Source organism: Mugil cephalus, chromosome 12 (assembly GCF_022458985.1).
Source record: "Mugil cephalus isolate CIBA_MC_2020 chromosome 12, CIBA_Mcephalus_1.1, whole genome shotgun sequence".
NCBI lineage: Eukaryota > Metazoa > Chordata > Actinopteri > Mugiliformes > Mugilidae > Mugil > Mugil cephalus.
The window spans coordinates 497,956-511,214 of record NC_061781.1 but is presented as its reverse complement, the minus strand read 5'-3'; the positions used below and the strand labels follow the sequence as shown (position 1 = coordinate 511,214).

At 40.3% G+C, this 13,259-nt stretch overlaps 1 protein-coding gene across 1 annotated transcript in view; it reads left to right on the top strand.

The window, feature by feature from the left end:
• The window catches only part of itgb5 (integrin, beta 5), a 45,109-nt gene extending 33,640 nt beyond the window's left edge, over positions 1–11,469 (top strand). The window contains exons 14-16 of the mRNA XM_047600585.1: positions 7,427–7,546; positions 9,243–9,409; positions 9,605–11,469. Of these exons, the coding sequence (XP_047456541.1) occupies positions 7,427–7,546; positions 9,243–9,409; positions 9,605–9,700 (383 nt within the window). The 3' untranslated portion in view covers positions 9,701–11,469. The remainder of the gene's footprint in view (positions 1–7,426; positions 7,547–9,242; positions 9,410–9,604) is intronic.
• The last annotated feature ends 1,790 nt before the right edge of the window (positions 11,470–13,259 follow it).

The window sequence follows — 13,259 nt, the reverse complement described above, 5'->3', positions numbered from 1 at the left end:
GAGAGAAGAAGAACAGGAGAAACAAGATAAACAAACTTCTGTCATAGATACATACATCAAGCGGAAGGAAACATGTAGGGTCTAGTAATATAACACATAGCTGATGATCTGTGACAGTTTGTGAGTATGACAGGAATCATGGGCAGGTTGGTGAATTGTTCATCTAGGTAGGAGTGGACAACTGGAGGAGGCCATGATCACTGGAGCAGATGAAGTTTATGGAGCTCCACAGGTCTGATACACAGCACTCCAGACCATGAAGACTGGGCTGGTGGATGAGGCCACGGCAGCAGATGTAGCTTAGAACTCCACAGGTCAGATATTCAGCACTCCAGGCCAGAGACCCTCACAAGAAGATGGAGGGGGAGGGGAGCGGAGGGGAGAGAGTAAGACACAGTGGTTAGTAAATTATAAGAGATAGAAAATAAAATGGTAAGATATTAGAGGACAGGGGCCAGAGAAGAAAGAGGAGAGGACATGTCCTCAGTGCATCGTCCCCCTGCAGCCTAGGCCTATAGCAGCATAACTAAGGGATGGTTAAGTCCAGCCCTAGCTATAAGCTTTTTCAAAAAGGAAAGTCTTAAGCCTGACCTTAAACGTAGAGACTGTGTCTGCCTCCCTAACCCAAACTGGGAGCTGGTTCCATAGGAGAGGAGCCTGATAACTGAAGGCTCTGCCTCCCATTCTACTTTTAAAAACTCTAGGAACCAGAAGTAGACCTGCACTTAGAGATCGCAGTGATCTGTTGGGACAGTATGGTACTATGAGGTCTTTCATATATGATGGAGCTAGGCCTTTCAGGGCCTTGTATGTAAGGAGGAGGATTTTAAATTCAATTCAAATTCAAAGCCAATGAAGAGAAGCTAATACTGGAGTAATATGATCTCTCTTGCTAATTCCTGTCAGTGCTCTTGCTGCAGCGTTTTGAATCAATTGGAGGCTTTTTAAAGAGCTACTTGGACAGCCAGACAGCAACGAGTTACAATAATCCAGCCTGGAAGACACAAATGCATGAACTAGTTTTTCCGCATCACTCTGAGAAAGGATGCTCCTAATTTTGATGATATTAAGTTGAAAGAAATGCCATTCAAAGAAATTAAATGATTAAATAATCAATCTCCGAGATGTTTAGGGCCAAATACAGTGATTTTGAGGGCATGTCCATGGCTGTGGTGCCCTGAACATCTTACCCCCAATTTGCTCCTCGGGCGCACCCACCAGCGGCTGCAGCCCACTGTATAAATTATAATTAAATTATTATTATTATTATTGTTATTACTATTATTATTATTATTGTTGTTGTTGTTGTTATTGTTATTAATATTATTATTAATAATATTGTTACTATTATTGTTATTATTACTATTATTTGAAGTAGAAGCTTACAGGTCATCCAAGCCTTTATGTCTTTAAGGTATGCTTGGAGTTTAACCATCTGATTAGTTTCAACTAGTTTCATGGATAAATATGGATGGGTGTCATCTACATTGCAATGGAAGTTAATGTCATGTTCCTTCAGTCTTGATCACACATTCAAGTCTCTGTGGTAAAATCTTGTGATCAGTAGTGTCAAATGCAGCACTAAGATCTAGCAGGACAAGTATAGAAACAAGTCCATTGTCTGAAAATTATCCAAAAATGAAGTCCAATCCAGTGTGATCTCTCACACACAGATGAGGAGTTGTATAGACTGCTGGCTTGAGACAGGAAAGATTTCCTGCAGTGTTCCTTTAGACAACGACGTTTCTGAGCTTTCTGGAGCTTCCCGTCTATTGTATGGTGAAAGGATGGATCAGGTTATCCATAATTGATAAAAGCCAACAAAAGTTTCCTGTCTGCAGCTAGCCTTGCTGATCTGTTTATTCAGTCTGTTGGTGTGACTGGCTGCTGACTGTTCCCTCAACAGCTCACAGCAGAAAAAAACAGTGCTGGCCACAACAGACTGGTAAAACAAAAATTGCAGCATCTTGCTGCACACATTGAAGGACTTCAGCTTCCTCAGGAAATAGTCTGCTGCAGCCGTTCTTGTACACAGCTGTACTGTTGGTCCTCCATTTCAGTCTGTTGGTGATGGTCACTCCCAGGTATTTGTACTCCTCCACCACCTCCACATCCCTACCAAGGATGCTGAAGTGCAGCAAAGCTATTCCCTTCCTCCTGAAATCAATCAGGGTTTCTTTGGTCTTGTCCACTTTAAGATTAGATTAAGATTAGATTCAACTTAATTGTCATTAGGATAACTGGTTCTTTTAAAGATACTTTTCAGGTTAGTTTTATAGCATATGGACAATATTTACAGACAAAAACCTATGTACAGGTGAGACTATATACATAGATGAGTGAGCGAACTATACACAATGATTGATTGAGGTAATATGAACATATTACACAGATGGATTTATGTGTTAAAAGATAATTGACTATATATAGGAACTAAAACATAATTTATACTAGAGGAAATGGCAGATGATAAATTAGGTGATACAAAATACAGATAAAGTGAGCATTAAACCCTGCATAAATTATAAGAGTAGCTACCTAATATTATTAAACTGGTGCATACTACTGTGCAAAAGGATTATTTAAAGTGTGCGTGTGCAGAACAGTCCAGTAGTGCACTGGTGATGGTATAACTGTCTTTGCTCAGAGGGGGAATGAGGAGTGGAGAGGTGTGAGTGGATTGGTATGTAGGGGTCACTGGGGGCAGAGTTCAGTAAGTCCACAGCTCTGGGGAAAGGGAGAGGTGTTGGCGGTCCAGGACAGGCCCTCCGAGATGTGGGTCCCCAGGATCTTGACACTGGAAACGCGCTCAACGGCCATCCCGTTGATGAGGATGGGGTCATGCATGCTTCTTCTCTCCTTCCTGAAGTCCACAATGAGCTCCTTGGATTTGGTGATGTTAAGGAGCAGGTTATTATCAATGCACCATGTGGCCAGATGCTATGTCTCTTCTTTAGGCCAATTCATCGCAATCACTGTGGTGATCGGTCTGCAAACTTGGGGTGGAGTTTGATCCATGCAAAGGTCTGCAGTCGTGGGTGAAAAGGGAGTAGAGGATATGGCTCAGCACACAGCCTTGTGGCACACGCGGTGTTGAGTGTGACAGTGGTGGTGCAGGTGTGGCCTGACCTCACATGTTGTGGTCTCTTGGTCAGAATGTCCACGATCCGGTTGAAGAGGGAGGTGTTGGTGCCTAGGTCTCCAAGTTTTGTGATTAGCTTGGAGGAAACGATGAATGCTGAGCTAAAATCAGCAAAGTGCTGTGGAAACAGCATCATCTATGCTCTATGCCGTTTGGTCCACCAGCCTTGCATGCATTAATATAGCTTAGTGCTGTGTGGACATCAGTGGAAGAGAGTGTGAGGGGCTGGTGGTTTGCAGAGAGTGTTGTCTTGGTGGCGGTGTCTTCGTTGTCCCTCTCGAAGTGAGCATAAAAGTTGTTAAGCTCATTCAGGAAGGAGATGTCCTTGGTTGTAGGTGTGGGATAGCTGAGATTGTAGTCGGTGATGGCCTGGATGCCTTGCCCCATGCGTCACATGCGTCTGGGCACAAAGTTGGAGAAGAGACTCTGTATCTTCAGCTTAGCAGCAGGTGTCAGTGGTACAGTATGCATTGGGTGCATATGCACACAGCAGGTCCAGAGATTTGTTTTCATGGACAGTCCACAAACTGGGTAAAGTCTGTTGCAGATAGATGGACAGACAGACGGCGGACAGAAACACAGGGGCTTTCAGATTAAAAAAAAAAGTTAATAACAGAATTAAAGTAAAATGGATGTGTATGATAAGGTTAATTTGCAACACAATGTGTGTGGCCAAGTATGCGTTGGTCCGGTGTCCACTGGCTCTGATTATCCCATTGTCAGTCTGACATGTATTGTGTATCAGGTGTAATGAAGTTTTGTTTTTGTTGCAATTCGGCATCAAGCACAGTCAAAACTACACAGAATCAGTTAAAATATACAAATATTATAACTGCAACAGCAATGTGAAAAAATCATTTATAGTGCAATAACAGCAATAAAGTGCAACAACAACTAAAATCAACTGTATAAAACAGATTTAAATAAAATAAACAATAACATGTCAAACAAATACTTAAATAATGACATAAATGAACAGAGTTACCTGAAACAAGGTAACAAAAATGTTTTTATGACATCACTGTAAGAAATGTGATGGTCAACTTTGTTACTAATACTAATACTAATCACTGCCAGTTCACGAAGTCTTTCTTGTGCCATAGAAGATCTTAAGCAATTCTTCATTAATTTGAGTTTGGAAAAGCTCTGCTCTGCAATGCAGCAGTCACAGGGAGAGTGCAGGTTATCCATAGAGCTACCAGGTGTACAAGGGACAGTGGGCACAGAGGATGGGGGTGAAAGACAGAGCTCTGTAGAGGATGGAAGTGGACCCGAGATGAAAAACATACACATATATGAATGATATACTTTGACTAAATCAATTTACCTTTGTGTGTAATTCTTCTTATATGTAGAAATTAGAATGTATAGTGTCTTCCCCTCATCTGATGCATTACCCACAGCTGATCCTGAGGCTGGACTGACTGGGCTGATTCTGTGCCTCCATAGTACTGTAACAGTGTTGCTGGGCAAGTTTCACATAACTTATAAGTTGATATGAAAAGTACATATTTATGTTACTTTCATAAATTACCAATTTGTGCAAACAACATCTCAAACTTAGGGGTGTAATGGTACACACAAGTCAAGTTTCCTTGTAGGAGCTCTGACTCTGTTGAGGCTTTTAAAAAGCACCTTAAGACCCATCCTTATTCCTTTGCTTTCAATGGCATTTGATCTGTTTTTATTTTTCCATCTGGTCACTTTGGGTGTAAATAGCTTTTCATTTGTTGACACAGTGATGTTGATCTGTATTTTACATGTTTTATGTGACATGTTGAATGTGAAGCACTTTGGTGCAAATGCTCTTTGCTTTAAAGGTGCTATATGAATGAAATAAACTTAAACTTAACATAACATAACCTTTTGCAAGCAAACATCCCCAGGCTTGCTAGCACAAAGGTGACGTTTAATGTTCGCTGTCAAACATTAGCAAAAACTTTTGTTTTGAAGCCAAAAAAGTGGAAAGATATAGGGCCAACTCCGACCCCCAACTCAATCACAGTTAACTATCAGTATCACACAAATACAAACACATTCGCATGGACATTAAGCTGTTAAAGTTGCCAGTTAAAAGATACATTTCTCTAGTTTTTAACTAGCTTGCTAATATGCTATTAATGGCTACACAAATCTCTTTGATAAACATTCCATTGCCAAGACACGCAAATAAACCTTTTATCTTGGCACTTTTCTCCTCTTCATCTTCATTACCTATGCCCCTGAAGGATATTTCCTTTTGCGTCATTGTTTGCCTTCAACTAACTTCTAACACGATATTGAAATTTCATTTTCCTCTACTGCATGACTTTTTAATTTTGGGGGGAAAAAAATATTTCATCCTATTTTTGAGGAACTTTGGGGTGCCTAATAATATATCAATTATAAAATTTGAACCCCACCCTCCCCTGAAACAGATATTGGTTTGTTGCTTCAAGGCAACATTGTGCGACAAGGATAGCCAAACACCAAGTTATTCCATAATACGTTTTATTAACATAACAAGCATGAACAAATAAACAAACAGCAAATAAACAATGTTAAAATTTCACACAACAATAAAACACCAAAACGCATTTAAAATTTGAACAGGAATTTGTTGTGAGGTTTAGGGGCTTATTGGGGTCACACTGGACTGAATACAGATTCGATTCTTCTACAATAATTTCAAGAATGTCAGTGTCACCGACACTTTGTCAAAATACAAAGAAACGGGAAACGTTGAGGATCGATCGTAGACACAGTGGTCAGCCAAGAAAACCTGGTTATTCCGGAGCCACATTTCTACCACTAAGTGCAGCAGATGAAAAACACATCAAGCTTATTTCCCTTCAAAATCGGAAGATTTCCAGCAGTGCCATCAGCTCAGAACTGGCAGAAATCAGAAGGACCCAGGTACACCCATCTACTGTCTTCATGGAAGAGTTGCAGACAAAAATCCATATCCCCAACATGGAGACAAGGCCAAGAGACTCAACTGTGCATGAAAACTTGGGAACTGGGGTGCATAAAAATGGCAGCAGCTGGACTAATGAGTCAAAATTCTAAATATTTGTCAGTAGCAGAAGGCAGTTTGTTGACTAAAGAGCTGGAGGGTGGTGCAGTAATGAGTGTCTGCAGGCAAAATGAAGCATGGTGGAAGTTACTTGCAAGTTTGGGGCTGCATTTCTGCAAATGGAGTTGAGATTTGGTCCGCTGACAGCTAAAATCTAGACAGAAACTTAAAAGTACATGGTAGACTGAATAACTTCCCAGGTACTGAAAACGGAGAGTTTAAATATCAAGGTGAAAGTGGCTGCCTAGACTTTTTTATTTGACAATTGTGTATTTCACCAAAACATTAGATTGAATATTAGAAATAGAGATCGAAATCTGTTTTGTATGATGCTGAAAAACGAACAATGAAATGGCAAACTGTTTTCCCATTTTATTAATTTTCTGGTATGAATTGACATTCAAATGAACGAATGGTACACAGACCTCTTTGGCAGGCAAGATGGACAAATTGTGTGCTTCTTGGGACCCAGAGGGAGTGTGCTGTGAGCAGTGTTTTGTGGAGACCTGGCTGCATGTGGACTTCCCGGTTGGAGTTTACATCCTTTCCCCAGCGAACAAGGCAACAGCAACTTTATATTCATAATTATTATTAATTAAACCCCAGTACTCGTCCACATGGTACCACCGACCATCAACTTTTTTCTCAACTTTGTATTTTTCGATTTCATTCTCAACATTTCTGCTTTTTTCTTATAGAAATGCAATCCAGACGTTTCTTGTTTCTTTATCTTCCCCTTCTTCTCCCCTTCATGTGTTCATCCTGCAAGTCAGGTGAAAGTTTCCTTCCGGTTCACCCAACTTGCAGCAGATGAAAATATCTGATTGGATGAAAGGCCAGAATCGCCTGTTATCCATTTTTTTTCCATTCGTGCAAAAAATTGGAAATCGGTTTTGGTTTTGAGTTTTGATTTGAAAAACAAATGAACAAATGATACATGGATTTTGCCCCTCACCTAGGACCAGTCTGCCTTGGGAGACCTTACCAAAGGCAAAATGCCCCAGACAGCATAGCCAGTAGGGTCATAAGGGCACTCAAACTCTTCCACCATGGTACAGTGATAGTTTAAGGGGGAGAAAATCCACAGATGAAATATATCATTGATGATTAATTGCCATATTTCTATAGTTAACACGAAGAATAATCTTGTAATTTAATTGTAGTTTAGTTTTATTGGAAGTAGTAAAGTTCCTCAAATTCTCTGTTTTTCTTTGACGTGTCTTTGACAGAAACCGATGATCCCACTGCTGTGCACTGTGTGTATAAAACGGACAATGACTGCGTCATGAAGTTCACATATTCTGAACACGCCAGTGGACGCTCCATCCTCACAGCTCTCAAAGAGCCGGGTCAGTGAATCATCTCAACATTTATAAAATCTGGTTTGTGGGTCTGAATGTTTGAGGGATGTTCTACCTACGATGGCTATTGACAGTGAACCTTTATCACTCTGAGTGATTTACACTAAATTGATAATTATTTATATTCATATTATTTATGAACAAAGCATGAAACCAAGCTTTACAGCTGCACATAGACCCCCCCCCCTCCCCACACACACACACACACACCCACCCATATACTGTATATGCAAAGTTATTTATTTTTCTCTATGTTATTTGAACTCTGACAATTGTTGTGATACTAACCCAAATATTATATTATATTATATTATATTATATTATATTATATTATATTATATTATATTATAAGTATATATTTTAGGAGAATGTCATATTTAAAAATATCTTGTTGTAAAATCCCTTGCAAAAAAATCCATATTATTGCACCTTATAATTTATCCTACCTTTATGTATCTAGCGCACATTTACTTTTATAATTGAAGTGACTCCACCGCTATAAAAACCCTCAACACAGGACGTTGAATCATAGACAGATATCTCATATAGAGAGATCAGTGTTATTACTGTGGTGTATTTCAATATTGAGGCAGCTGCACATGTTCAGCAACTTTTACTGGCAGACCAGGACGCCAAGTACACTACTTGTAGAATATGAGTCTCAGATACTTTACTGAGCATGTGCAGCACAGCAACCCAAAAGTACGACAACTCTGTTTGGTCAATCAGTAACAAGTGAATATTATAGAGGAAGAATTCAGCCTCCTCTTACTCACCGTACCCACAGCTGCACTGCAACTGCACACCAGTACTGCATAGGTCAAATCCAGCAGAAGCATCATTGTCGACCCAATAAAATGCAAAAATATTCATAAAAGATGGAAATATAATATATTTTACTCACCAAAACTTAAGAAAGAATTTATAGATCTCCCCAGAGCCTGTCAGCCAAGGATAGCACTCATAGATTCTGACCTGAAAATGGCAGAAACAGCCTTTCCCCGGCTGGGTCAGACTAGCTAGCTCCACATTTGGACGGCCTTTCCCCTCAGTATCCAGTTTTTCCTTCAAAATCTGCTGTGAAAATGACTTTCCAAGAAAATCTGCACTGAATGAACTGCTAGCTTGGCTGAAATGGAGCAGCTCTCTGACTCTCCAATCACAGGATGTGAAAACATTCGACACTACCACAGGCCCTAGTATATACAGTGAATACGCAGGCTGCAGAGAAGGCTTAAGAATACCAGGGTCATACGTGATTGTTTAGGAACAGTGTCATTATATTGTATTCCAAGCTTCAGCAACCTGTATTTTTAATTGTGAACGCCCAGGCAGATTTCTTTAACTCGGGCAACACATGATGGCTGAAATATGATTGGATAAAACCTCTAATGCAAAGTTACACTGCCAGAACCACCACAGCTGAAAGACAGACAAGCCATGAAATGAAAAGGAAGGCAGTGATTTTCATGAAGTTTAGGCAAGCAGAGAAGGCTTTGTGGTCCCTGACATTTCACCACTGCTTCCATTTCTATTTCTTGGACATTTGTAGATTTTTTTTGCTTTTTACTACTCTACGTCTATTTTTCTTTTCTGCTAGTGTTTTCATGAGTGTTTTTATTTATTTATTTTTTGTACAACTGAGCTAATGTGACCAAGCAGAATGTTCCTCTTCCTGCATCAGAGTGCGGAGCTGGGCCCGATGCTCTCACGGTGCTACTGGCAGTGGTTGGCAGCATCCTGCTGGTGGGGGTTGTACTGCTCGCCGTCTGGAAGCTTGTCATCACCGTTCACGACCGGAGAGAGTTTGCTCGCTTCCAGAGTGCACGGTCACGTGCCCGATATGAGATGGTGAGACTGAAAACGCATTATATTCACACAAGGAATATAAAAGAAGCCTTTAGTCACCTCCAGGTCAGGGTCTTTAAGACATTTAAGATCAGATCGGGGTGTAATACTAAAGCTTCTGGTTGACGTGCTTCTATGTGAAGTAAGGTAAATCCTCATCATGATGCTGACCATGTCGTCATGTCTGTTGCCCCTCAGGCCTCCAACCCTCTGTACAAGCAGCACGTCTCCACACACTTTGTAGAAACTGACTTCAACATGTTCGGGAAGTCGTACAATGGAGGGCTCCACTGATTGCTCCGACCAGGGCACGGCAGGACCGGTCCGACAGTTGAGATCCACGGAGGACAACGGACTCGAACCCACTTGGCCACACTGATGATAAAAATGACATGTATTCAAGTGATTTCCAGACGGGGGGGGGTCTGGTCTCCCCCCAAGCAGAATGTGACCCGATTTCTCCTTCGTCTGGACGTCCCCATTGGGGAGGAGAGACAGCAATGAGTTTGTCTGGCACTCATTGTCTGTACAGAGCCGGCTGCACATTGGCTTACATTTGTCTATTTTTATAAACACTAAAAACGAGTTTTGTTCTACGCTACAGTTACACTCTCTTCTCTTCACCTAAACTACCCGCTGCCATATAGATGCATGTCTACGTTCATAACTCCACGCCTCAGCAAAACGACGATGAAATTCATTGTCCTTGTTGTTTCTCTGCAGCGGGACAAGCTCTTCCTCCTAAACATCATCTACTCAGATGTCCTGTCTCTTTTCTGTTGCAGTGATTTTAGTCTAAGCAGCTGGTCCATGTACTTTTAAGGTGTTTTAAGTTTGGTTTTAAGTAAATTTACATTTGGTAAAGATAGGTAAAGAAGGAACCAGAAGTTTTTGTGAAAGTTGTTTCCGTCAGTCAATGACTTCAAGTCTTTTCTGTTGGTCTAAACGGAGACATTGAACAATATTTACATATAATTTTAGACTTTCTGACACCAGGTTCATTTAGTGCTGGGTTTTAAAAGCAAACTTAATACCAAAAAAGTACACAAATCATAAATTTATTTCTACATTTATCATCTCCAGTGTCATCCACTGTATTGCACTCCACAGAGTTTTAGTAGAGCTACAGAATGATTCACAATGAGGAAGTATTAACCAAACCCTTTCTCAAAACAGGTCTTAAATCTAAATAGTTTAATTTGAATTCAAGACTAAGTAACTTAGGGAAACACCTGGGAGCTGTTGTTTCTTAACATATCTAAGTATGAGAAGACGATGGGTTTTACCAGATTAAATGTGTCATGCAGTTTATTTACAGCAGGGGTCAGCATTTCTTATCACTATAGATGCAAGGTGACATTTCTGTGGTATACACATTTACTCAGATTTAAATAAGTAAATCACCTGTTTTCATTAACAGTTTAAAGTTCACTAAATAAATATAATGTAATAAACACATATTTCTGTCTTTATGTAAGAAGTTGGGCTTTTATACCAAACGGAAATCAATTCACTGTTCAGTTATTAGTCTACACAGACTGCTGTGTTGGCTTAGAGTCACAAAATAAGAAGTTCATTAGTTTAAATAAAAACAGGACAAGATATTTCTTTAATGGTATAATCTGAGGAAGATGAATTTATCTATGAGGAATGAAAATAATCCTGGGTTCACCTAAACTACTGTTATTATAAACTATAATTAAGATTTTTCTTTATTTTTCATTTAATGATGGTAAGAATTAAAATAACCCAACTTCTGAACTTAACATGTTAAACTGAACCCATGCACCACGGATTGACTTGAGGTATTTTTGGACACATGCTTTGAGTTGATAAGGCACCCTGCCAGGTGTGGGTGTGGGTGTGGACTCGCTGGGAGAAGTTAGTCTTGAAGTTTGTATTGTTTTGCGAGAGCGTGTGTAAATAATTATTCCATGGGGCGTATGTACATACGGTGCCAAATAAAAATGAAACGTTATGAGCTTCAGCAGTGATTTGCTCCACATTAAACTCATAGAGCTCACATAGAGCGGAAACAATAAAGATGCTTCTCTCTAAAGTCAGTCACTTGGTTGTATGTCATGAATCTGCAGCACTGACTGCTCGTACATGTTTCATCTTCTGGTTCCACTTCTTATTTCGTCATCTTGACGCGCTGCATCTTTAACAAGTTTTTATTGTATAAATATTGTGTCTCAGATTTAGAGAATTCAGAGACATAAATACACAAAGATGTAGCTTCACAATTTTCAGCATCCATTTATAAATAGTCTTACTATAGTAGAATAGCATAACACAGCGCTTCTTAAAAGTTGATTTTTCAGATAATGAGAAAGTGTAAACAGGGTTTCTGGAACTTTTGTTCATGTCCAGATTCATCAGTTCATTGTAGAGTTCTCTTAAGATGTTTAACTCTGTTCCTGCACTCTTCTTTATTATTTATGGGTATACTATATATGTAAAGTATTCTTAAGGTCTCCTGGGGCCTCATTTATCAAGCATGCATACGCACAGATGTGTGCGTAAATAGGACGTAAGCACATTCCAACGAAATGTATGATATTTATTAGGGATGAGCGAGTACAGCATTATCTATATCTGTATCTCTTAACCATACGAATTATCTGTATCCGTATCTGTACTCGGAGCGGGCGGTACGTGAGGCGGAAGTGGGTCGGGTTTTGTTGAAATGGGCGGGGCTTTAACCGGTATGTTATTTTAAGCATCCAATTGTTATGGGTTGATCAGAAATTGTTTTACCACATTTACAGAACAAGTTTTGCAACAATGAATAAACACATGCGGTTGCAATTTTCAAGTAAAATGTAACTAACAAGAGTTTCATACTAAACATTACAGAAGCGTATTGCTGCCACACTGCAAAAAAAAAAAAAAAGGCTCAGTATCACGTAATTATGTGAAAAGTTTATTGTTAATACAATATCTTTTTCACGTTATAACAATATATTTATCACGTTATAACGTGAAACTGTCACGTTATTTCAAGAAATGACATTTTCACGTTATAACGTGAAAACATCTTATGTCGAAAGAAAGTATGGTTACGTTATTTCAAGATAAGACAGAAACAGCTGAGATGCAAGAATAGGCTATGGTGTTGAACAAAGACGAAGAAATCGCCCGATGCCACGCATGTACTTTTTTTTTTTTCTTCTTGTCTGCATTTGTCTGCATAGTTGAACACCACAGGGTGTCAACATTATATGAGGTTCATGCAGTTATATTCTTGCAGCTGAAAGCTTTATTACTTCAGTGCGTGAGTGTGACCATCACCAGCGCTCCCTGAGAACTGTCCTGTTGATCTTTATTGAGTGTAGTGACCTTGTGTGGCAGGGAGGGCAGTGCTACACCTCAGTGAATAGAGGGGGGGAACAAAGGAAAGAAAAGATGTAGAAGGATGGACAGTGGAGGAGATACATGTGGTGCTAGTAGGAACTAGTGGAGTGCAGGGTTCTGTGCTTCCCAAGTCACCTCACTCAAGTATGACTGGGTACAGTCATCTCTGGAGAGATGAGAGAGTCCAGGGGGGGTAAGGGTGTCCCAATGGAAGGAGAGAAGTCTGCCATAGGGCACGTAGTGACAGAGTGAAAGCGATAATCCAGCCCTTGATAGCCGGGACTCATCAATTCTTTTTGATGTGATCCAGCACGGGCTGGCAGGTGACAACACACATGCATGTGGGCATTCCCTAAATATGAGTGAGACCATTACCAGGGCCCAGAGTCAGGTCAGAAGCCCCAGCGCCCGAGAACCTCCACCCCAGTGTGGGGCGCATGGGTGACAGGACCAGAGAACCACCGTAGCCACGGGGCAAGCCAAACCCCAGCGCAGA